The sequence below is a fragment of the Oncorhynchus gorbuscha genome, linkage group LG17, assembly GCF_021184085.1.
Source record: "Oncorhynchus gorbuscha isolate QuinsamMale2020 ecotype Even-year linkage group LG17, OgorEven_v1.0, whole genome shotgun sequence".
Classification (NCBI taxonomy): Eukaryota; Metazoa; Chordata; class Actinopteri; order Salmoniformes; family Salmonidae; genus Oncorhynchus; species Oncorhynchus gorbuscha.
The window spans coordinates 51,761,345-51,787,714 of record NC_060189.1 but is presented as its reverse complement, the minus strand read 5'-3'; the positions used below and the strand labels follow the sequence as shown (position 1 = coordinate 51,787,714).

The 26,370-nt window shown below is 42.8% G+C and overlaps 2 protein-coding genes across 5 annotated transcripts in view; both read right to left on the bottom strand.

The window, feature by feature from the left end:
• LOC124001614 (gastrula zinc finger protein 5-1-like) overlaps positions 1 to 26,370 on the bottom strand; it is a 532,153-nt gene that overhangs the window by 389,272 nt on the left and 116,511 nt on the right. The window lies entirely within an intron of this gene.
• The window catches only part of LOC124001613, a 35,736-nt gene that overhangs the window by 1,999 nt on the left and 7,367 nt on the right, over positions 1 to 26,370 (bottom strand). The window contains exons 4-7 of one of the 3 annotated variants that reach the window (XR_006832825.1): positions 22,193 to 22,357; positions 10,731 to 10,842; positions 8,753 to 8,880; positions 1,035 to 2,056 (exon numbers count right to left, since the gene is read on the bottom strand). Coding sequence is in view for 2 of the 3 variants with exons in the window: in XM_046308557.1 (XP_046164513.1) it covers positions 1,112 to 2,056; positions 8,753 to 8,880; positions 10,731 to 10,842; positions 22,193 to 22,357 (1,350 nt within the window). In the remaining variant the exon portion in view is untranslated. Of the gene's footprint in view, positions 1 to 748; positions 2,057 to 8,752; positions 8,881 to 10,730; positions 10,843 to 22,192; positions 22,358 to 26,370 lie in introns of those variants that run through there. The other 2 variants (XM_046308558.1, XM_046308557.1) reach the window with 2 other exon arrangements.

Here is a 26,370-nt window from a genome sequence, read left to right as displayed (position 1 = left end):
ATAATAAGAAGTGCATTAATCAAGCATCTGGTTAGAATATGATATTGTGCCTTTGTGCTAGCTAAGTAATCAGGGGAATTATTGCATACTATCTAAAAACTGACCAAGACCCAATTCTCGATAACGAATCTGAACACGTGCAAAGGTGAACAAGGCGACAGGCACTGAGCTATATATGCACGGCGACAGGCCACGCAGCCTCTGCCTTCTGCTATTTGTACCTCTTGACATGCCTCTGTATCTGTTGAGGATCTTAAACACTATGCTCTCACGTTGTCCTCTGCTCGATCCCGTGCCATTTTTAGTTTCCAGTAGCTGTAGATTCCTTCACAATGCCCTGTTTTCTTTCTGGCTTTGAGTTATTTCCAAACGAAACACTGCATAGTCGTCTACGAGTTTACAGATCTCTGCCACGGCTGCATTCGCTAGCACCTCCATGATGGAGGCTATTTGAGTGTGAAAAACCATACAGATAGCCGCATTAGCTAAAATTAGCAGGTAGCTAGGGTTATCCAGATAACATCTATCAACCAAGTCCTGTCTCCAATGCAAATTAAAGACTACTGCAGTAAGTATGTGATGGTGTGCAGATAAATTTGGCATATTTTGAGTTCCAGGACTTTAATGTCTAAATAACAACAATAAACACAAACGTGGAAATTGTTCTACAATAAAGAGACCTTATCTTATTGGTTGGCATCATAGCTGAACGGGTGAGCTTAAATGAAAAAGGTATGCATGCTGCTCTTTGAATTATGGTACTGTTTATTACATTACACATCAAATCTCCCAATGTCAGTATCTATCAAGTGGAGGGCAGACATGTTTAGAAAGAACAGTGTGAATACAGCAAGAATACAGTAGAAAATATTATAATGACTTTATTCCATCTATATCACCTCAGTAAGGTAAATATTAAACTGTCCTTGTTCTAGCCCAGGTTCACTGTCTCTCTAAAAACAGGTATTTACAAGCCTGTTTCAAATGACGAGTTAAAGGGTTAATGAAGGGTATGCGGTTAATTAGCCTCTTACCCCAAAACACTTCACAACTATATGTCAATTTAGGAATAGTTCCCGGATATCCGCTGTGTACATCTCGAGCCACACTGCTACAATTTCTCCCGGTTGTGGACACTCCTATGTCTGATAAGGTTAGTCAGGAAGGAGAAGCTCTTGTAACATAGTTTACACTTGAAGGGCTTGTCCTTCGTGTGAACGGCCTGGTGCTCCCTCAAATAGTCTGCCCTAGCGAAGCGCTTCCCACATGTGGGGCAGGTGTACGGCTTGTCGGCGTCCGTCCTAATACATGGCCTCCCACGTTGTGACCCAATGACACCAGACGAGGCAGAAGCAGGAGCCACCACCCTCAGGTGGTTAGTCTTTAAGCTCCCACCTTGACCTCTAGCCATTGTTGTTTGGGTGTTGATGTTGTGTCCTGTGTTATAGGCTAAGTACCTCTTGTGATGGATGCCCATCCTGACCCTGTCTGTATTGGTGGGGTAACCATGAGGTAATTGAGGAAGGCTAGACCCAGGTCCAGGCCCTCTGTGAACCCATTCGCCAGGCATTAGACAAGATCCTGAAGGAGAAGACAGACTTCCTGTTAGACTATCACCAGGGGGATCTCCAACCAATCTCTGTGAAGGCTGAAGCCCAGGGTGAGCTCTGTTCATCATGGATACTGTGGTGTTTGTATCATAGGAACAGGAGGGTCTATCTCTGTCAGCCCCAGGCCCTGCTTCATCCCTGCACTGAGACTGTGAAGAGAAGGGTCTGGGCTGCAGACTGGATCCCTGACTGGAGCCTCTGTCTCTCTGATGACCACCAGGACTGAGGTTGTTTAGTCCACCTGTCCACTGGTTGTGTTCTGTGTGGTGGTTGTGGTGGAGTCTCTGTCCCTCATTGTTCGGTTCTGTTTCTGACTCGGAATGGAAAAGTGACGGCTCCTGATCCAGGGTCCTGATCCGGAGCCAAGTTTTGTGACCGGCCGCCTCAGAGGTCCAGTCTCTCCCGCCAGCAACACCGGATATCAGCAGGTCCTCGTGGACTGCAGACTGTAAACACAAATTGTACAGAAGAGAATAAAGGTTTATATAAGAAACTCTTTGCTGTACACACAAAACATTACATTATAAAATGTTAACCACAGTCAAGCCCATCTCTAACACTGTGATTCATGTACCTAACAATCTGGAGCCATTGGTGTTTATTATTATTTTTAATCCAAATGTGTTGATTCAAGAATGAAGTATGTTTTGGTTCGACTGGGATAAGGGAAATTCAGCCCTTGCAATGATACAAAAAGTCAGTACAGAGTAAATGTATTTCATTTCAACAAAATGGTCATACACTCACATAACGTGAAGAACAGTACTTTTATTGCACAAAACGATACATGTGTCAGGCAGAATAACTTCCAACTATGGTAACACTATATCTTCTGTAAATCTGATACCCTCGCTTTGATCAAATGAATTTTAGAATACTTTGGAAAAGGTTGAACATTACATTACACACAGCTTGACTACTTCATGTCAAGTAAACATTCAGTTACTATCGTTTCCTCATTATAAAACACCAGCATCAAAGGTTGTCACTTTTCATCAGTAAAGCAATTTTACAGACACCATCACACCACACCAAGGTTTCCTCAGTTCACCTCGTCCAGTTCTCTACTGCATACAAATATTTACATGTGTCATTAATGTTATGACGATTGTTTTATCAAATCGATTAACTATGTTTAATTATTATGATGATTAAATTAATCCTGTAACAATTAACTCACAAGCAATCATGGGACACCGCGGAAAAAGTTTATTTAACGAGTTACCATTTTCCGAACGAACTCTTAAAGATATACACTACCATTCAAAAGTTTGGGGTCACTTAGAAATGTCCTTGTTTTTGAAAGAAAAGCTACATTTTTGTCCATTAAAATAAAACAAATTGATCAAATTATAGTGTAGACATTGTTAATGTTGTTAATGACTATTGTAGCTGGAAACGGCAGATTTTTTATGGAATATCTACATAAGTTTATAATTTTAAAAGGCTAATTGATCATTAGAAAACACTTTTTCAATTATGTTAGCACAACTGAAAACTGTTGTCCTGATTAAAGAAGCAATAAAACTGGCCTTCTTTAGACTAGTTGAGTATCTGGAGCATCAGCATTTGTGGGTTTGATTACAGGCTCAAAATTGCCAGAAACAAAGAACTTTCTTCTGAAACTCGTCAGTCTATTCTTGTTCTGAGAAATGAAGGTTATTCCATGTGATAAATTGCCAAGAAACTGAAGATCTCGTACAATGCTGTGTACTACTCCCTTCACAGAACAGCACAAACGGGCTCTAACCAGAATAGAAAGAGTGGGAGGCCCCGGTGCACAACTGAACAAGAGGACAAGTACATTAGTGAAAAGGGAGGGGCATGTAAAAAAGAGCAGGAGAAAAGACAAAGGACTTCACTATCGTACGTACAGCTGATAACTATGCTCATGGAAATGCTAATACTTTGCAGATGAAAGGCCGCTGACTCTATTCCAACTAAACTACTGAAAGAGCTGCTTCCTGTGCCTTGCCCTCCTATGTTGAACATAATAAACACCTCCCTATCCACCGAATGTGAACCAAACTTACTAAAAGTGGCAGTAATAAAGCCTCTCTTCAAAAAGCAAAACCTTGACCCAGAAAATATATTTTTTAATAAATCGGCCTATATCGAATCTTCCATTCCTCTCAATAAAAAAAGAAAAAAAGAAAAAGCTGTTGCACAGCAACTCACTGCCTTCCTGAAGATAAACAATGTATACAAAATGTCTGGTTTTAGAACCATCATAGCACTGAGACTGCACCCGTGACGTTGGTAAATTACCTTTTAATGGCGTCAGAACAAGTTCTGGCTGGGTTTAAAGCTTATCTGTTGGAAAGATATCAGTTGGTCTCTGTGGATGGTTTGTCCTCTGACAAATCAACTGTAAATTTCAGTGCTCCTCAAGGTTACATATTAGGACCACTATTGTTTTCACTATATATTTTACCTCTTGGCGATGTCATTCGGAAACATACTGTTAACTTTCACTGCTATGCGGACGATACACAGCTGTACATTTCAATGAAACATGGTGAAGGCCCAAAATTGCCCACCCTGGAAGCCTGTGTTTAATACATAAGGAAGTGGATGGCGGCACATTTTTTACTTTTAAACTCGGACAAAACTGAGATGCTAGTTCTAGGTCCCAAGAAACAAAGAGATCTTCTGTTGGATCTGACAATTAACCTTGATGGTTGTACAGTTGTCTCAACTAAAACTGTGAAGGACCTCGGTGTTACTCTGGACCCTGATCTCTCTTTTGACGAACATATCAAGACTGTTTAAAGACAGCTTTTTTTTCATCTATGTAACATTGCAAAAATCAGAAACTTTCTGTCCAAAAATGTTGCAGATAAATGTATCCATGTTTTTGTCACTTCTAGGTTAGACTACTGCAATGTTCTACTTTCCGGCTACCCGGATAAAGCACAACATAAACCTCAGTCAGTGCTAAACACAGTTGCTAGAATCTTGACTAGAACCAAAAAATGTGATCATATTACTCCAGTGCTAGCCTCTCTACACTGGCTTCCTGTTAAGGCAATGGCGGATTTCAAGGTTTTACTGCTAACCTACAAAGCATTACATGGGCTTGCTCCTACCTATCTTTCCGATTTGGTCCTGCCGAACATACCTACACGTACGCTATGCTCACAAGATGCAGGCCTCCTTATTGTCCCTAGAATTTCTAAGCAAACAGCTGGAGGCAGGGCTTTCTCTTATAGAGCTTCATTTTTATGGAATGGTCTGCTGATCCATGTGAGAGACGCAGACTCCGTCTCAACCTTTACGTCTTTACTGAAGACTCATCTCTTCAGTGGGTCCTATGATTGAGTGTAGTCTGGCCCAGGGGTGTGAAGGTGAACGGAAAGGCACTGGAGCGACGAACCACCCTTGCTGTCTCTGCCTGGCCGGTTCCCCTCTCTCCACTGGGATTTTCTGCCTCTAACCCTATTACAGGGCCTGAGTCACTGGTTTACTGGTGCTCTTCCATACAGTCCCTAGGAGGTGTCGGGGGTGTCGTCGGACGGGGCCACAGTGTCTCCCGACCCTTCCTGTCTCAGCCTCCAGTATTTATGCTGCAGTAGTTTGTGTCGAGGGGCTAGGATCAGTCTGTTATATCTGGAGTATTTCTCCTGTCTTATTCGGTGTCCTGTGTGAATTTAAGAATGCTCCCTCTAACTCGCTCTCTTTCTCTCTCTCTTCTCTCGGAGGACCTAAGCCCTAGAACCATGCCTCAGGACTACCTGGCCTGATGACTCCTTGCTGTCCCCATTCCACCTGCTGCTGCTCCAGTTTCAACTGTTCTGCCTGTGGCTATGGAACCCTGACCTGTTCACCGGACGTGCTACCTTGTCCCAGACCTGCTGTTTCCGACTCTCTCTCTACCGCACCTGCTGTCAACTCCGAATGATCGGTTATGAAAAGCCAATTGACATTTACTCCTGAGGTGCGGACCTGTTGCACCCTCTACAACCACTGTGATTATTATTATTTGACCCTGCTGGTCATCTATGAACGTTTGAACATCTTGGGCATGTACTGTTATAATCTCCACCCGGCACAGCCAGAAGAGGACTGGCCACCCCTCAGAAGATTGTTCTTCTGTAGGTTCCTGCCTTTCTCGGGAGTTTTTCTAGCCACCGTGCTTCTACATCTGCATTGCTTGCTGTTTGGAGTTTCAGGCTGGGTTTCTGTATAGCACTTTGCGACATTGGCTGATGTAAAAAGGGCTTTATAAATACATTTGATTGATTGATTGATTCGATAAGAATTGCAATATACATATTTACGATTGCATGGCTTTGTTGTCTCCCTGTTGAAATCGCCGGTCCATTTTCTGGAGAGTCAGTCGACCAAGTCTCTGGTTGTGTAAGTCTCTGATTGTCCACCAGAGGTCACCATGTCCTTTGTAGTCGTAGCTTGTTTGCTTTGTTCTTGAAGTGTCTGTTATAATGGATACGTCAGACGTACCAATGGTCGTTCGATAGGGAAATGTTCTCCTCTCGTCTTCGGTCAAGTTTCTTAGACTATTTTACATATACAGCTGCAGACTGTGAATGTGTAGTCTTTAGTTTTGTAGATTTCTTAAACATTTGTAACGTATTAGGCTGGAACTGCACATAACTGGTCTATAGAGTGGTAGCCATTTCAACGTGGGGACTCCTGTCCTTGTTTTCCTGACTAATGTACATTTTGTCACGAGTCCTATTTAAGCACTTGGGAAAAAAGCGGCATTCCCTCCTTTTGTTGTAATGTCTGTGCTCACCTGGGCGTGGCCACTGACTTGGTTAAGACTTCATATGAAAAACAATTATCTCATTTAGAAGGCGAACATCACATTACATCTTCTCACAAATTGTGTTCTACTGTCCTTAGTTACATCACCAATTAGTAATGAATTCGACAAGATTGTTCTTTAAGTACCCACAGACCATTCCAACAGTTTTGGATTGTAGAAATATTGTTTCATTATTCAACCTTTTGATGTTACCGTTTTGGCGGGAGAAATCTCCTTGTAACAAAGAGGTTTCTTTCCCCTCAATCCTGCCAAACCCAATGGCAGAGTTTCTACACAGTATTTACGATCGGTCATAAAACTGGTGGGGGAGAGGGGGAGATCTGGCTCTATGATCCTCACCCAACAGGGCAAGTCATGACATGGTTATCAAAATGTCACGCCAGAGTAAGGCTACACGAAATACAGACCTTATCGTAAGTGTTTTTAAACTCCCCTATGGGAAAAATGAATGGTGGAATTGATTGTAACCATTTTCCTATTTGACCAGGAGGTTCTATGGGTATTATGACAACTCCACTGTGGGGCTCTATATCCAAAACCAACAGAATGAACTACTAACTAACTAGTACTACATTACATGTTACACGCGGCCCTCTATACATGGGCCGTGTGCATTTTATGTTGGTGTATCCCGAGGTAACTCCTCTCTGAGAACCTCTTCCCGCAGTGCATACAGGAGAACGGCCTTTCTCCCGTGTGGACCTTCAGGTGCATCTTCAGTTGGTGCTGGTGGGAGAACCTCTTCTCACACTGGGGGCAGCTGTAAGATTTCTCCCATGTGGACCCGCTAGTGCATCTTCAGGTTGGACGAGTCAGAGAAACTGTCCAGAAACAGATGGCAGCAGAATAATTTGTCTTCCGTGTGCATCCTCGGATGGGTCTCCACCTGTTTGGGGAAACTGAAATCTTTCTCACAGAACGAACACGGGAAGCGCTTCTTTTTTATGCCTCCACCTTTACTGATTCAGTTTCTCCTGTCATTTGTCAATGAGCTTGTGTAGCCGTTTAGTGTTGAGGAACGGGCATTGTCTGAGGTCTGGTTTAACATAAGGAGAGTGTGAGGAGGATGAAGGCCAGGGAGTGTCTGTGTTATCGCAGGGTCCATATTCCAGTTGATACATCTTATAGACGGCAGGCTGAAGGAATTTTTTTCGCAATCATTACTTGTGACCCCACCCCAAATATAATGACACAACCTTAAAATCGGTATATTTTTACATCAACAAATAATGTCAAAATAATTACATTTTCATATCTTATTAAAATAAAAAACACATTTATTCATTAAAATTGTATTTTTCTAATTACCTTTCTCAAAAATGTGTATATATTGTCCCATACAATAAACTGTACTATTCATTAAAAAAATTTTTTAAAAATACAGAAAATGCATTAAAAAAACTAATATTGGCAACCCCACTTCAGTTGTGACCCCAACTTTGAATACCACTGTGTTAGGGGGTTAACCTGAGGCGCGATCAGTCTCTCTGAATCACAACTAGGACTGAGTCTGTGTCCATTCTCTCTAGCCACATACAGACACCTTCCTGTCCCCTCAGACCAAATCTACGCCTCGCCCTGGTCTCAGCCAGTCTGTTTGCCATGAAGACTAATATTAGGGATGGGCACGTTATTAGAATATTTGAATATCAACAGACATTAATATTCGATTACATGGGAAAGTAATTCATTTCTGAGAGAAAAAGAATTGACATATATTTTAACAATGAAAAGGCTTTGTCTAAAATGAAATACAATTATCTTTGTGACGTTTCTACATAGCCTACAAGGATAGACCATTATATACATTATTATTTTTTTTTTATAAGTGCGCCCCATAAAAAAGACGCACCGGTAGCCTACACACGTTCCACAGGTGTAGCTTGTTGCTATTGTAATCAACCAAAGTGGCGCTACATTGAGAGGGAGATGTTTAATCGATGCAAAATGTAAGAAAAATTACAGAATTACGTTGGCTAAATGAGGAGTAGGCTACACTGATCATCCAACAGGTAGGCTGTTTCATATGACTAGAGTTGTACGAGGAGCGTAGCAAAATAGCTTTAATTGGCCTTGCTACTTAGCTGACTGCTGTATTTAGCTAGTTTTTTACAAACAATTTGATGGAGTCAAGATTTGCACTACCAGATAGTATGATAGATAACCTATGGCAGCAACAAGTTTGTCTAACCAGAGCGAGTCAGGTTTGGCTACTTTCTCTCTCTCTCCCTCCGTGCCAGACAAATGCCCACCCCTAACTAAGATTGGATGTTGTTTTGTGTTTGACTGTCTGTTTCTGGTTAACAGTGTTGTTCCCAAGTCCAGAGTTCAGGATGCTGTCCCATCCACTGACCTCCACTATGTTGCCTCTGGTCCTGGCCTGCTCTGTGATGTTGTCCCCCGGGTCCCTGGCTGCACCGGCCTGATTCTGGGAATCCAAGATGGCTGCCCAGTCTTCTCTGTTAGCCTCCAGCCAACTACCTGCAGGAAGAGGTTACAAAATAGACTTTACTAATATGGCAGAGAACTCTACATATGAAGATTTTTTTAAATCATACATTATAATGTGTGTTTTTGTATGTAAAGATAAGTTGTATTGATTTCATTTGATAAATTAAGAAAAAATAAAAGCCAGGTGTATCACCCATTGAAGATCTATTACTGGATGTAGGCTAAATGTACAGTGCATTTGGAAAGTATTCAGACCCCGTCACTTTTTCCACATTTTGTTACGTTACAGCCTTATTCTAAACTGTATTAAATAAACATTTTCCCTCATCAATCTACATACAATACCCCATAATGACAAAGCAAAAACAGTTTATCAATTCTTGCAAATGTATTTTAAAATTTTTTTTAAAACAGAAATACCTTATTTACATAAGTATTCAGACCCTTTGCTATGAGACTTGAAATTGAGCTCAGGTGCATCCTGTTTCCATTGATCATCCTGAGATGTGTCTACAACTTGATTGGAGTCTGCCTGTAGTAAATACAGTTGATTGAACATTATTTGGAAAGGCACACACCTGTCTATATAAGGTCCCACAGTTGACAGTGCATGTCAGAGCGAAAACCAAGCCAAAAGGTCGAAGGAATTGTCCATAGAGCTCCGAGACAGGATTGTGTAGAGGCACAGATCTGGGGAAGGGTACAAAAAAATGTCTGCAGAATTGAAGGTCTCCAAGGACACAGTGGCCTCCATCATTCTTAAATGGAAAAAGTTTGGAACCACCAACACTTTTCCTAGAGTTGGCCACCCGGTCAAATTGAGCAATCGGGGTAGAAGGGCCTTGGTCAGGGAGGTGACCAAGAACCCAATGGTTACTCTGACAGAGCTCTAGAGTTCCTTTGTGGAGATGGGAGAACCTTCCAGAAGGACAACCATCTCTGCAGCACTCCTCCAATCAGGCCTTTATGGTAGAGTGGCCAGACGGAAGCCATTCCTCAGTAAAAGGCATATGACAGCCCGTTTGCAGTTTGCCAAAAGGCACCTACAGGACTCTAACCATGAGAAACAAGATTCTCTGGTTTGATGAAACCAAGATTGAACGATATGGCCTGAATGCAAGTGTCACGTCTGGAGGAAACTAGGCACCACTCAACACCTGGCCAATACCATCCCTACGGTGAAGCATGGTGGTGGCAGCATCATGCTGTGGGATGTTTTTCAGTGGCATGGACTGGGAGACTAGTCAGGATCGAGGGAAAATGAACGGAGAAAAGTACAGAGATCCTTGATGAAAACCTGCTCCAGAGCACCCAGGACCTCAGACTTGGGCGAAGGTTTACCTTCAAACAGGACATCGACCCTAAGCACACAGCTAAGACAAAGCAAGAGTGGCTTCGGGAAAAGTCTGAATGTCCTTGAATGGCCCAGCCAGAGCCCGGACTTGAACCCAATCTAACGTCTCTAGAGAGACCTGAAAATAGCTGTGCGGTGAGGCTCCCCATCCAACCTGGAAGAGCTTGAGAGGATCTGCAGAGAAGAACGGAAGAAACTACCCAAATACTGGTGTGCCAAGCTTTTAGTGTCATACCCAAGAAGACTGTAATCGCTGCCAAAGGTGCTTCAACAAAGTACAGAGTAAAGGGTCTGAATACCTACGTAAATGTGAGATATTTTATTATTTTAATACATTTGCAAAAATGTCTAAACGTGTTTTTGCTTTGTTATTATGGGGTATTGTGTATTGATTGATGAATTTTTAAAAATCCATTTTAATATAAGGCTGTAACGTAACAAAATGTGGAAAATGTGAAGGAGTCTGAGTACTTTCTGAATGCACTGTATGTCAACCTTGTGTATATATAGTGTATGTTGCCCTTACATTGCTCCCCCATCTTTAGTTCACTCAGCAGGTCAATGCTCTCTGGTCCGTCTTCTATTGTCTCCTCTTTGACTACCAGCAGATCAGTCTTCCCATCCTCCATGTCTACTGACTGTAAGAGATATAGAGTGAGAGGATGTTGGATCAATACATCTGATATGAGCATCCTGCTATGGAGCATCTTCTGATTGAGCAATGAGGGATTGCTATGAGTACTATACAAAGATGTTAGTTGATTTGATTACTTGAAACTCTTTAATGGTTTGATCATTTAAAGGCATGGTCCCACACTTGAAGGTCAACCCCTTAGCTTAGAACCAACTTTTCTGCTTTTAAAAGGCATATGTGGCATCGATGACAGTCATTCTAGTGTCAAAATTGACTACAAAGTGTAAATATGATAATTTTGGTCATAAAGTCAGTCTCGTCCAAAACTGAGTTTTGTTAGTGAGTTCATTTGGATTACTTACTTGCCCCCCCCCAACTGTGCTCCAGCTGCCATGTGGACATTTGTTGTCAAATCTGCATATGGGTCCAAAGCACAAATAGGAGTGAAAATGGCCTTACATAAAGATGATGCAAACTTCCAGTGCATTTCAACAATATGGCCAGGAATGGATTACATCCGACACGGTCAAATCTGCTGCATGTCAACCATCAAACCACTGGTGTTGGTGAGTAATTAGCTATGTAGATAACTGGTACTAGGTAGTAGCTACTTTTGGTTATACAAAATTATTTGATAATGCTAGCGAGCCAGGCTGGCTATGATACCAAAGATAAAAGGGGAATGATACCGTAGGTAGCGAAAATCGACTAGGGACATCAAACGTTCAGGCTGCTGCATACTTACATACAAGCCCTTAACCAAAAATGCAGTTAAGAAAAATAACAGTTAATTAAATAACAATAATGAGGCTATATACCAAACAGTACCAAACTCTCTAAATGGTTAAATGAGTGAGAAATAGATGTCATTGTTGCAATAGTTTCTGAGTGGGCAATATATACCATAATTTTAAATTGACATCTTTAATTATTTTTGCGATATTAAATTACTGTATATTGCGCTAATTTCCCTCGTGTGGACAGTTTGTGTTACAACCTTACACAAGCTTGCATTTCCACACCATAAAATGTTTTACACGTCCTTTTTACCTCAGATTGGTGATGTTAGTATAAAGGTTTAGTCATCAAGATGACATACGATTGATTGCTCAAAACAGATGAATATGTTTGGTTTTGTACAATTGATTTTGTCACACACACTGGGATGCACAGTACTTAGAATGCAGAGTTAATTAAATGACCGGAAAATAGCAGGAAAATTTCAGAGCGGTCTCTATTAAAGTCGCTGTCCACACACCAGTACATGGATTAGACAGTCAAATTATCACTTAACTAGCAGCCAACCTAGCAATGTTTCTTTCAATTAACTTGTCCTGTGATATTTTGTTGACATTTAGAAAGTGTACATTGAAAATAGATGCGACAATTGCCTGCTCAGGTGCGTTTCCATTGTATCAATTAAAACGGATGTAAGTAAATTACGTCATTCCTATAAAATAAAGTGTTGACAAAAAATGTAGTGGGTGAAGTGTTTCCATTGCTCATTTAGGCAAATTGTGCATTAATAAATTGGCGATAGCCTGTATTCCCTCCCACCTACCTCTTTCATGTCTCAGGTAGCTCACGAAAGCCAGCATGGATAGAATGCAAGAATGTACTCATATTTGCCATATTCTAAAAATTATCATGTGGCAAAGTATCGCTGCGGTAAGTGCCATGGTGAAACTTGCATTGCAAATAATTGGACGGTTTAAAAAATTGCATTCAGCCGACCAGAAAAGCAATTCAGCAATTCTTGAAAGTCAGGACAAAGACCCTGCAAAGAAACATTATTTTTATAATTGAAAAATAGATTTAGCCGGCAGTAGGCATTTAGAATTAAATGCGGAGTGGTGCTTTATAGTAAGGCCTACATGTTGACATCACATGCCCCCACGTACCTTCAAAATTATTTGGCAATAATTTATTTAAAAAAACACAGTTTCCATTATCATTTGTCACAATAAATAAACATCCACCCGGTGAACGATCTTTAGAAAATGTCACATCCTCATCTGCCCACTCTCGTGCAATTGATTTCAAAATGATATCGACAAATAAGTGGTGCGTTTCTCTTTCCATTTTGGCGACTCCCAAATCAAAATCATGATCACTCGAAAATGTAGCTCACTGTCTTCTGCAGGTTTTTCTCTAACCAGTGATGTAACCAGTGGCAATTTTAGCATGTAAATCTTGGTGGGGCATAGCTGATTTGGCTGACTTACTTAAACAAATGTGGTTTCTACTGACAATTTAGATGTACAAACTATGGCATAAGGAGACGAGCAGATAAAAGTCATTCCGTAATTTCAATTAAGACATTAATGAGCGAGTGAGCTAGGATGGACGCAGTCAATATAACTATTTGTTCGGCACTTTTGAAATGTACAGCGACAGAATTCAGAACATGGGCCTTTCTTACAGTATTCTCTGTGTACACCAAGTCAGAACAATAGGCGAAATTAAGGGGGAAATTATTTGCTAAAAATGTGGGGCTCAAAACAGAGCCCCACCTGCCCTGAATGATTGGTCACCACTGGATCTAACAAATATCTCCAGTGTTTGTTTTAGCTGTGTTAGTTTCAACAGTGCGTACAACCTGATTTCCCCCCCAATCGATATCAGTGATTTATTGCCACTTGTCAAAACAACAGGGTTTTTGGTGTGTGTGCAGTTCATAAGATGCTCTTTAAAAAATCTAATAAATGGTAGTTGGGGGTAACTCACCACCCCCTTGTAATTCACATAAAGAATGCAAGATATCACCAAATTATTTTCCCAACATTTTCCCTGGCTTTCAATGTTCCTGCTGAACAACTTTTGGAGATATTTCAACAAAATTATTTTGTGGTAAATTTATCTAATCTTTTGAAATGTAATTTTTTTTGTAGATATTTTCAAATTAAGTTAGAGCCATTTTTATATTATTTTTTTACCCCCAATTTCGTGGTATCCAATTGGTAGTTACAGTCTACACGGGAGAGGCGAAGGTCAAGAGCCGTAGATCCTCCAAAACACAACCCAACCAAGCTGCACTGCTTCTTGACACAATGCCCACTTAACCGGGAAGACAGCCACACCAATGTGTAGGAGGAAACACCGTACACCTGGCGACTGTGTCAGCATGCACTGCGCCCGGCCCTCCACAGGAGTCGCTAGTACGCGATGGGACAAGGACATCCCTGTTGGCCAAAACCTCCCCTAACCCAGACGACGCTGGCCCAATTGTGCGCCGCCCCATGGGTCTCCCGATAGAGCCTGGACTTGAACCCAGGATCTCTAGCCCCCCCCCGGCAGTTAACCCACTGTTCCTAGGCCGTCATTGAAAATAAGAATTTGTTCTTAACTGACTTGCCTAGTTAAATAAAGGTCAAATAAAAAAATTTAAAAAATAGGAGCTGTTACAGAAGGCTGAGGCAGTGGCCAGACACCAGTCCCGCTTCAGAGTAATGGAGGACACTTGAATCAGGATCAGGTTGGTCACATTGGATCTGGTCAATGGTCAAAATACTATCTGTCCTGGAATTCACCAGACATTTCCAGACATTTCTGGGGGGAAATTGCCCTAGCTCTCACGCTCCGATCCAACAGGTCCAAGACGTGCTCAATGGGATTGAGATCCGGGCTCTTCGCTGGCCATGGCAGAACACTGACATTCCTGTCTTGTAGGAAAACACGCACAGAACGAGTAGTATGGCTGGTGGCATTATCATGCTGGAAGGTCATGTCATTATGTAGGAAGGGTACCACATGAGGGAGGAGGATGTCTTCTCTGTAAAGCACAGCGTTGCCTGCAATGACAACAAGCTCAGTCCGATGATGCTGTGACACACCGTCACAGACCATGACAGACCCTCCACCTCCAAATCGATTCCACTCCAGAGTACAGGCCTCTGTGTAACGCTCATTCCTTCGATGATAAATGCAAATCCGACCATCACCCCTGGTGAGAGAAAAACGCGACTCGTTAGTGAAGAGCACTTTTTGCCAGTCCTGTCTGGTCCAGCAACGGTGTGTTTGTGCCCATAGACAAAGTTGTTGTCGGTGATGTCTGGTGAGGACCTGGCTTACAACAGGCCTACAAGCCCTCAGTCTAGCCTCTCTCAGCCTATTGCGGACAGTCTGAGCAATGATGGTGGGATTGTGCGTTCCTGGTGTAACTTGGTGCAGTTGTTGTTGCCATCCTGTACCTGTCCCGCAGGTGTGATTTTTGGATGTACCGATCCTGGGCAGGTTTTGTTACACGTGGTCTGCCACTGCGAAGACGATCAGCTGTCTGTCCTGTCTCCCTGTTGCGCTGTCTTAGGCGTCTCACAGTACGGACATTGCAATCTATTGCCCTGGCCACATCTGTAGTCCTCATACCTCCTTGCAGCATGTCTAAGGCACGTTCACGCAGATGAGCAGGGACCTTGGGCATCTTTCTTTTGGTGTTTTTCAGAGTCAGTAGAAAGGCGTCTTTAGTGTCCTAAGTTTTCACAACTGTTACCTTAATTGCCTACCGTCTGTAAGCTGTTAGTGTCTTAACGACCATTCCACAGGTGCATGTTCATTAATTGTTTATGGTTCATTGAACAAGCATGGGAAACAGTGTTTAAACCCTTTAAAATTAAGATCTGTGAAGTTATTTGGATTTTTACGATGATCTTTGAAAGACAGGGTCCTGAAAAAGGGGCCGTTTCTTTTTTGTTGAGTTTATATAATATATAAATCAACAAATACCATACCATCTAACCCTACACTCACTAAAAACCACCACCCTACTCCACTATTTAAAACAATTTAGTGCTACCTCAGGCCAACAGCCTGAAAGGATGGGACACCACCACTTAACACACCCTGTAACTCTTCTGATGAATGTCAAGTCTTGCACACCCAAATATCTCTCTGAATCTGCCACCACCTCAATTTTCTGTGACTTTCCATCCCTACAGTACAGTTGATAACCATTGCTGTAAATGCCAAAAATCCAATCTTACTGAAACATATATCACTTGTTGCCCTTTAGTTTGTACATCTCAATTGTCCTTTCAGCTGTACATAGTCTATTGGTAAATAGCCCACCCATTTTCACCTACCTCATTCCCATACTGTTTTTATACTGTTTTTATTTATTTACTTTTCTGCTCTTTTGCACACCAATATCTCTACCTGTACATGACCATCTGATCATTTATCACTCCAGTGCTAATCTGCAAAATTGTAATTATTCGCCTACCTCCTCATGCCTTTTGCACACATTGTATATAGACTCCCCCTTTTTTCTACTGTGTTATTGACTTGTTAATTGTTTACTCCATGTGTAACTCTGTGTTGTCTGTTCACACTGCTATGCTTTATCTTGGCCAGGTCGCAGTTGCAAATGAGAACTTGTTCTCAACTAGCCTACCTGGTTAAATAAAGGTGAAATAAATAAAAATCCCTCAGTACTGGTACAGATCTACTACTCACACCACTCTTCTAAGGATCCCTCCTCCTTGACCCATCTTCCTCTACTTTCTTCACTGCCTCAGCATATGACAACTTCTGCACTACCCTCATTGCGAGCTCACAGAACAGGGCTCCGGGCAGCCGAGCGGAAATGGAGGAAAACTCGCCTCCCTGCGGACCTGGCATCCTTTCACTCCCTCCTCTCTACATTTTCCTCTTCTGTCTCTGCTGCTAAAGCCACTTTCTACCACTCTAAATTCCAAGCATCTGCCTCTAACCCTAGGAAGCTCTTTGCCACCTTCTCCTCCCTCCTGAATCCTCCTCCCCCCCCTCCTCCCTCTCTGCAGATGACTTCGTCAACCATTTTGAAAAGAAGGTCGACGACATCCGATTCTCGTTTGCTAAGTCAAACGACACCGCTGGTTCTGCTCACACTGCCCTACCCTGTGCTCTGACCTCTTTCTCCCCTCTCTCTCCAGATGAAATCTCGCGTCTTGTGACGGCCGGCCGCCCAACAACCTGCCCGCTTGACCCTATCCCCTCCTCTCTTCTCCAGACCATTTCCGGAGACCTTCTCCCTTACCTCACCTCGCTCATCAACTCATCCCTGACCGCTGGCTACGTCCCTTCCGTCTTCAAGAGAGCGAGAGTTGCACCCCTTCTGAAAAAACCTACACTCGATCCCTCCGATGTCAACAACTACAGACCAGTATCCCTTCTTTCTTTTCTCTCCAAAACTCTTGAACGTGCCGTCCTTGGCCAGCTCTCCCGCTATCTCTCTCAGAATGACCTTCTTGATCCAAATCAGTCAGGTTTCAAGACTAGTCATTCAACTGAGACTGCTCTTCTCTGTATCACGGAGGCGCTCCGCACTGCTAAAGCTAACTCTCTCTCCTCTGCTCTCATCCTTCTAGACCTATCGGCTGCCTTCGATACTGTGAACCATCAGATCCTCCTCTCCACCCTCTCCGAGTTGGGCATCTCCGGCGCGGCCCACGCTTGGATTGCGTCCTACCTGACAGGTCGCTCCTACCAGGTGGCGTGGCGAGAATCTGTCTCCTCACCACGCGCTCTCACCACTGGTGTCCCCCAGGGCTCTGTTCTAGGCCCTCTCCTATTCTCGCTATACACCAAGTCACTTGGCTCTGTCATAACCTCACATGGTCTCTCCTATCATTGCTATGCAGACGACACACAATTAATCTTCTCCTTTCCCCCTTCTGATGACCGGGTGGCGAATCGCATCTCTGCATGTCTGGCAGACATATCAGTGTGGATGGCGGATCACCACCTCAAGCTGAACCTCGGCAAGACGGAGCTGCTCTTCCTCCCGGGGAAGGACTGCCCGTTCCATGATCTCGCCATCACGGTTGACAACTCCATTGTGTCCTCTTCCCAGAGTGCTAAGAACCTTGGCGTGATCCTGGACAACACCCTGTCGTTCTCAACTAACATCAAGGAGGTGGCCCCTTCCTGTAGGTTCATGCTCTACAACATCCGCAGAGTACGACCCTGCCTCACACAGGAAGCGGCTCAGGTCCTAATCCAGGCACTTGTCATCTCCCGTCTGGACTACTGCAACTCGCTGTTGGCTGGGCTCCCTGCCTGTGCCATTAAACCCCTACAACTCATCCAGAACGCCGCAGCCCGTCTGGTGTTCAACCTTCCCAAGTTCTCTCACGTCACCCCGCTCCTCCGCTCTCTCCACTGGCTTCCAGTTGAAGCTCGCATTCGCTACAAGACCATGGTGCTTGCCTACGGAGCTGTGAGGGGAACGGCACCTCAGTACCTCCAGGCTCTGATCAGGCCCTACACCCAAACAAGGGCACTGCGTTCATCCACCTCTGGCCTGCTCGCCTCCCTACCACTGAGGAAGTACAGTTCCCGCTCAGCCCAGTCAAAACTGTTCGCTGCTCTGGCCCCCCAATGGTGGAACAAACTCCCTCACGACGCCAGGACAGCGGAGTCAATCACCACCTTCCGGAGACACCTGAAACCCCACCTCTTTAAGGAATACCTAGGATAGGATAAAGTAATCCTTCTCACCCCCACCCCCTTAAAAGACTTAGATGCACTATTGTAAAGTGGCTGTTCCACTGGATGTCATAAGGTGAATGCACCAATTTGTAAGTCGCTCTGGATAAGAGCGTCTGCTAAATGACTTAAATGTAAAATGTAATGTCTGACCCTGGAAACCTCAACCTGCCTCTCTCGCACTGGACATTTCTGATCTCCAGCCCCATGGGCACCCCTACAATTAACACATACCACTACCTTGCCCAATGCTACACATTCCTTTGTATCATGCCCTTCTGCACACTTCTAACATCTAGGAACCTCCCTCCTATACTCTGCTGCCACTGCACTTAAGCTTGACACCTGTAACAACATAACGTATTTGGCACAAAAGCTTGTATGGGATAACTTATATATTCTAACATCCCTTTGTCGGGCAAAGACACAACATCAAAACTCAAAAGGACAGACAGCGACTCTTCTGTTTCACCACTCACCCTCCCTGTTTGTGTCGCACCAAATGATGAGCATTATAAACACCGGGAATCTTCCCCTTCAGTTGGTCAACTTTCACATTTACCCCTACCCCAGTAATCACTCCTCTCAATGGCACCCTTCCTCGAGAGCAAAACAATTCACCTCTCTTGTCCCCATTCATTTAACGTGGAGCGCCTGCTGCCTCTGATCAGCAGAAACACAAACAATTATCACAAGACCACTTTGCCATAGCCCTCGCTGGCTTTCATGCAATGTAAGCATGAGCTTGTCCGAGGACTTGACAACAGTTTAAATCACTGCGATTGGTTACCCAAAATCCTAGGGCGAGGCTAAGCGAAGGGTCAATTAGCTGACCGTCGGGGGAGAAAGGCCTCAACTTCAAAACTTTGTTCTCTTCATAGCAAAACTAGCTTAGCTTACCTCGCTGTACTCACTACTGCCCTTGTTTGTTGTGATTTAATGGCAAAGAAACAACCACATCAAATCCAGTGACAGTCAGTGCCATTTGAGAGGATTCTTTTTATGATCATGGCCTTTTCTATTACAGCATATTGAATGACTGTCATTCGTATTTTATTCGTCCAGCTCAATGTAACAATCGACAGGATACTGGATACTGGATACTTTAGGATACTACATGATACTCAAATTGTCCATATACCCATCATGAGGTTGCTACAATAGGTCAAGATAAAAATCTGAGTAATCCAGACAGTTGACACATTCAATACCGCCTTGCAGACTCTTGCCTGCATCTAGCTGATCTAGGTTGTAGTCATTAGTCCTACAGTTGCAAATGAGAGTTTCTATTGGACAAATTAAGGTATGGTTATCCCCTTTTCGTTCCGTTTGCTTCAGTTTAAAAAATGTTTTTCAACAGAATCGGCGGAATGAATACACCCCTGATCACTGCAAACACAGTTCCCTTTCATAGCAGCTACATACAAAAAACATGATAATTTGCTCAGTGTATAATTCCTACTATAATACCTACTCGCATCTTTGCGCTCTCGTCCTCGCAACTTTTCCCTTCGCTTGTGGACTTCAATGCACAACACAACAGCTGTATGTGACCAGACAAAAACATTTTTTCTCCAAACCTTTCCAAGCCAAACCTTCATTCCATAACTGCTAGACCGCTACACACAGCCTACATAGTTGTCACCTAACGTCATAGTCAACATAGCTAGCTACTATAACTTATGCATTATTAAACCAGCTACGTTACAGTGTACAGCAAGCAGTTTAGCAGTTACACCGGCAGGCCCCGGTGGCAATACATTTATAAAACCAAAAGCTTATCTTGACCCAGAAGAGTTCCAGTGATAGCCTAGCTAACATAGTATCTCTTGCTGTTTGAGCCGGGTGTTTGAGTATGCTAAACTAGCTAGCTAGCTGCATTTGCTAGCTAGCTAGATAAGTGAAAGTGGAAGAAAATACAACTAAATATAACTAGCTCTCTCTCTCTTACTTCTCCCTAATTTTTTAAGAAATTAATTTGCTCAAAATTGTTCAGAGGGGCCTCCGGAGTGGCGCAATGGTCTAAGGCACTGCATCGCAGTTCGAGGCCATGCTCCAGTTCGACTCCAGCCTCTGTCGCAGCCGGCCGCAACCTCGAGACACATGGGGTGGCGCACAATTGGCCCAGCATCGTCTGGGTTAGTGGAGGGTTTGGCCGGCAGGGATGTCCTTGTCCCATCGCGCTCTAGCGACTACTGTGGCAGGCGGGGCGCATGCACGCGGACATGGTCCCCAGATGTACGGTGTTTCCTCCGACACATTGGTGTGGCTGGCTTCCGGGTTAAGCGGGCATTATGTCAAGAAGCAGTGCGGCTTGGTTGGGTCGTGTTTCGGAGGACGCCTCTCCCGAGTCCGTAAGGGAGTTGCAGCGATGAGACAAAAATGTAACTACCAATTGGATCCCATGAAATTGGGGAGAAATTATTTAAATTATTTAAATAAATAAATAATAACTGTTCAGAGGAGGACAGAAACTAGCTGTCCTCCGGCTACACCATGGTGTTACCCAAGAGAGTGCTGTTGAGGCTACTGTAGACCTTCATTGCAAAACAGTGTGTTTTAATCAATTATTTGGTGATATGTGAATATATTTAGTATAGTTATCTAAAAAAGGAGACATTTTATTGTTTCACTATTTGTATTTTTATGAAATTCACTGAGGAAGGTCCTCTTCCTTCCCCCTGTGAGGATCCTCCACTGATCAAAACACACCCTGAAGACAACTCTCGTTGCCTTCAGTCATGGCCGCTAGCATTGCGCATTGATGAAAAACAAGGCCAAATCAGGAAGTGCAGTCGCCCTTTTTGACTAAATCAATCAAGAGCTGGGCTCAGATCCACAAAGAGCCTCAGAATAGGAGTACTGATCTAGGATATCTCCATATAATCTTATTCATTATGATCTAAAAGGGAAAACTGATCCTAGATCAACACTCCTAATCGGAGAGGCTTTTTGATATGGGACCTGACCTCATTTTTACATTTTTATTTCACCTTTATTTAGTTGAGAACAAGTTCTCATTTACAACTGAGACCTGGTCAAGATAAAGCAAAGCAGTGCAACAAAAACAACAACACAGAGTTACACATGGAATAAACAAAAGTACAGTCAATAACACAATAGAATAAAAAAAAATAGAAAAATGTTTATACAGTGTGTGCAAATGTAGTAAGATTATGGAGGTAAGGCAATAAATAGGCCATAGTGGCAAAATAATGACAATTTAGCAATAACACTGGAGTGATAGATGTGCAGATGATGATCTGCAAGTAGAGACACTGGGGTGCAAAAAGAGCAAAAATAAATAACAATTTGGGGAATGAGGTAGTTGGGTGGGCTATTTACAGATGGGCTGTGTACAGGTGCAGTGATCGGTAAGCTGCTCTGACAGCTGATGCTTAAAGTTAGTGAGGGAGAAATAAGTCTCCAGCTTCAGTGATTTTTGCCATTCGTTCCAGTCATTGGCAGCAGAGAAGTGGAAGGAAAGGCAGCCAAAGGAGGAATTGGCTTTGGGGATGACCAGTGAAATATACCTGCTGGAGTGTGTGCTACGGGTGGGTATTGCTATGGAGACCAGTGAGCTGAGATAAGGCGGGGCTCGGGAGCAATCGGTTGAAGAGTATGAATTTAATTTTACTACCATTTAAGAGCAGTTGGAGGCCACGGAAGGAGTGTTGTATGGCATTGAAGCTCGTCTGGAGGTTTGTTAACACAGTGTCCAAAGAAGGGGCAGAAGTATACACAATGGTGTCGTCTGCGTAGAGGTGGATCAGAGAATCACCAGCAGTAAGAGAGACATAATTTCTATATACAGAGAAAAGAGTCGGCCCGTGAATTGAACCCTGTGGCACCCCCATAATACCATTCAGACAGTAGTTCAGTGGGCTCACCTCAGTAAAACTGTGTGTGGTCCTGTGCTGCTCAGCTAGTTCCTCTGTGGGTTCAAGAGGAGGTGAAGTCTGGTTGTCCTCCATGACCATGTTCCCCTCAGAGTTCCCCAGACCCTCCTCATACCCCTCCGCCTTGACAAGCAGCACCTTTGGAGCCTCCTCCTCCTGGAAGAGACAGATGATACAGATTACTGAGTCCTACACTGTAGTTACAGGATTACTTCATTGTTGTTAAACCCATTATGGTGGACATAAATATGATGTTGTGGGTAAAAATACATACAAAAGTCATCATCAGTAAAAACCAGGGGGAGGGTGCTGCAATTGTTTTCACCAAAGGGGGATGGGGGTCCTGGACAAATATCAAATCCTTCCACTAATACAGAACTATTAAAGGCCCAGTTCACTACTTTTGTTAACAAATATTTTGTGTACAGTAGGAGTTTGTTAGTGTGGGGGTATATTTATTTATAGTTAAGTGTATATTGGTTATAAAGCGCTGCTGGGTATATGCAGAATAGGGTGAGATCAGATGTGAGGTATATTAAAGAGAGTGACAATATAAGTCTTAAAATGAAAAGTCAAATTTTGTGTTTATTAAAAGTGAACAAGTTTTAAATACACCATATGAAAAAAACACATACAGGTCTCAACAAAAAATCTAAATAAACTTGATAAACTGCATACATTTTCTCATTAAAAGTGTCTCTAGAGAAATAATTCTGTAGTGGAATGAAAGTATGATGTTCACAAATGCCTATTTCATTATAGCCTACACCGGTGGTTCTCAACTGGTTTTGCCTGGGGACCAAAATTTTACAATGACAATAGAGTCGCGACCCAATATTATGGACTGTTGATGATTACATTCTGTAATGTTGTATTGCCACTTGCTTTCTTGGGCTGGCTTCACTTGCAAAATAGACTGTCTCAACAGGCTACTATTGTGGTATTAAAGAAAGTAATTAGACAGCCATATTAACTGAGAAAACATTTATTGTAAATTCAAGAGAATAAGCCATTTTAATTAGGGGACCAGTTCAGGAGTGGGGTGTGATACATTATCCGACTCAGAACATGACATTAACACCAGTCCAATAATGTTAATGAACAGCAACACATGCCAGTTTTTAAAATAGAAAAAACAGCAATCATTAGGAATTCTTAATCATCAATTACCATGTGAATAGTTTCACAACCTTAAAGTTTGATGAAAGGTAGAGGTCGACCGATTCATCGGAATGGTCGATTAATTAGGGCCGATTTCAAGTTTTCATAACAATCGGAAATCTGTATTTTTGGGCGCCGATTTGACGATAAAAAAATAAAATTATACCTTTATTTAACTAGGCAAGCCAGTTAAGAACACATTCTTATTTTCAATAACAGCCTAAGAACGGTGGGTTAACTGCCTTGTTCAGGGGCAGAACGACAGATTTTCACCTTGTCAGCTCAGGGGATCCAATCTTGCAAATTTACAGTTAACTAGTCCAACGCAATAACAACCTGCCTCTCTCACTCTCATTGCACTCCACAAGGAGACTGTACGCCTGTACGCGAATGCAGTAAGCCAAGGTAAGTTGCTAGCTAGCATTAAACTTATCTTATAAAAAACAATCAATCATAATCACTAGTTAACTATACGTGGTTGATGATATTACTAGATATTATCTAGCGTGTCCTGCGTTGCATATAATCTGACTGAGCATACAAGCATACAAGTATCTGACTGAGCGTTGGTAGGCAGAAGCAGGCAAGTAAACATTCATTTAATCAGCACTTTCGTGCGTTTTGCCAGCAGGTCTTCGTTGTGCGTCAAGCATTGCGCTGTTTATGACTTCAAGCCTATCAACTCCCGAGATGAGGCTGGTGTAACCGAAGTGAAATGGCTAGCTAGTTAGCGCGCGCGCTAATAGCGTTTCACGTCACTTGCTCTGAGCCTTCTAGTAGTTGTTCCCCTTGCTCTGCATGGGTAACGGTGCTTCGATGGTGGCTGTTGTCGTTGTGTTGCTGGTTCGAGCCCAGGAAGGAGGAGAGGGACGGAAGCTATACTGTTACACTGGCAATACTAAAGTGCATACAAGAACATCCAATAGTCAAAGGTTAATGAAATACAAATGGTATAGAGGGAAATAGTCCTATAATTCCTATAATAACTACAACCTAAAACTTCTTACCTGGGAATATTGCAGACTGTTGAAAGGAACCACCAGCTTTCATATGTTCTCATGTTCTGAGCAAGGAACTGAAAAGTTAGCTTTCTTACATAGCACATATTGCACATTTACTTTCTTCTCCAACACTTTGTTTTTCCATTATTTAAATCAAATTGAACATGTTTCATTATTTACTTGAGGCTAAATTGATTTTATTGATGTATTCTATTAAGTTAAAATAAGTGTTAATTCAGTATTGTTGTAGCTGTCATTATTACAAAAAATAACAAAAATCGGCATCGGCTTTTTTGGTCCTCCAATAATCGGTATCGGCGTTGAAAAATCATAATCGGTCGACCTCTAATTAAAGGTATACTTTTTTTTACCAGTTCAATAACATGTAATATGAATTGTCAGAATTAATTAACAATCATAATTAACCTAGTGAACAATAACTCATTAACCTGTTTATTTATTGTGTGTGTGTGCGGGTGTGTGGCGTATCAGTGGGAAAGTTGGGGGTGTTTCTTCAGTTTGATAAGTTTATTGAAGTTCGGGGTAATGGTTGACAGGGCAACTCGGAGGTCATGCTGGCTGTCCAGGCTGTGATTGGGAGTCCCATAGGGCGGCGCACAATTGGCCCAGCGTCATCCTGGTTTGGCCAGGGTAGGCCATCATTGTAAATAAGAATTTGTTCTTAACTGACTTGCCTAGTTAAAAATAAAGGTTAAATGTTTTTTTAAATAAAAAATATCTTAAAAATTCAATTTGTTGTCTTGTCTCTTATTCTCCTCCGGGAAGTAGTCGCAAAACTTTCCCAGCAGCTTGACAAGATGCTGTTTAACGTTTTTTTTCAGTGTGTCGCCGAGCGTTTTGTTGATCAGATTCTGAATCTCTAAATCAGCATTGGGAAACATGTCAATACTCCTGTTAGAAACATGATTTGACCAAATGGTAAGCTTCATATTGAAGGCATCCACTTTGTCCCTCTGTTCAAATCAATTGTGCCCCCTCCCTTGCATTGACAAATTGAGCGAATTCAGATGATCAAAACTATCTGCCAGGTAGGCAAACTGTGTGAGCCATTCCTTCCAATCGAAATATTTGTGCAGAGATTGCTGTGTCTCTTTAGGAAAACAAGTAATCTCGGCTCAAAGCTCATAAAAGCGACCCAACACTTTACCACTGGAAGCCAGCGGACCTCTGTATGATAAAGCACCTGCTGGTGCTCGCTCCTCATATCCCTGCAGAAGGACTGGAAACACCTTTTATTTTTGATATTGTTGACACACTTGATCACATCCTGGAGAGTGGCGTGGAGCTCAGACACCATATCCTTCGCTGCCAATGCCTCCCTGTGTAGGAAGCAGTGGTTCGGTACTCTCTTCAGGATTCGCTTTACCACTAGATATTTGTGTGACCCCCCCCCCCCAGTTGAGAATCCCTGGCCTACACAGTACAAACACAATATGTAACAGACTTTTTAGGCTTATATATACCTTTATATATCACAATGTCTGGATGCAATTTCTACCCAGAAAAATTATACATTGAAATCTGTTACTCTCGTTATTCAAAATGCATCTGTAGATCTTTCTGCTGACAACATTGAAAATGTATCGTTGTCTAATGCAGGGTTTGATGTAAAAGTCAGAAGCTATCGAGTGGAATGGTTACTTTCTATGTTATAGTGGAGTGTTTTTTCTGCTGGTGTATCCTTAGTTAGTTACTCTCTGAATGGCCTTTCTCCCGTGTGGACCTTCAGGTGCATCTTCAGATGGTGCTGGTGGGAGAATCTCTTCTCACACTGGGAACAGCTGTAGGGCTTCTCTCCTGTGTGGACCCTCTGGTGCCTCTTCAGGTCACCAGTCTGGGCGAAACGCATGTGACACTGAGTACAGCTGAATGGTTTCACCCCTGTATGGACCCTTTGGTGCCTCTTTAGGCTGCTAGCATGGGCGAAGTGCATGTGACACTGGGTACAGCTGAAGGATTTCTCTCCTGTGTGGACCCTCTGGTGGA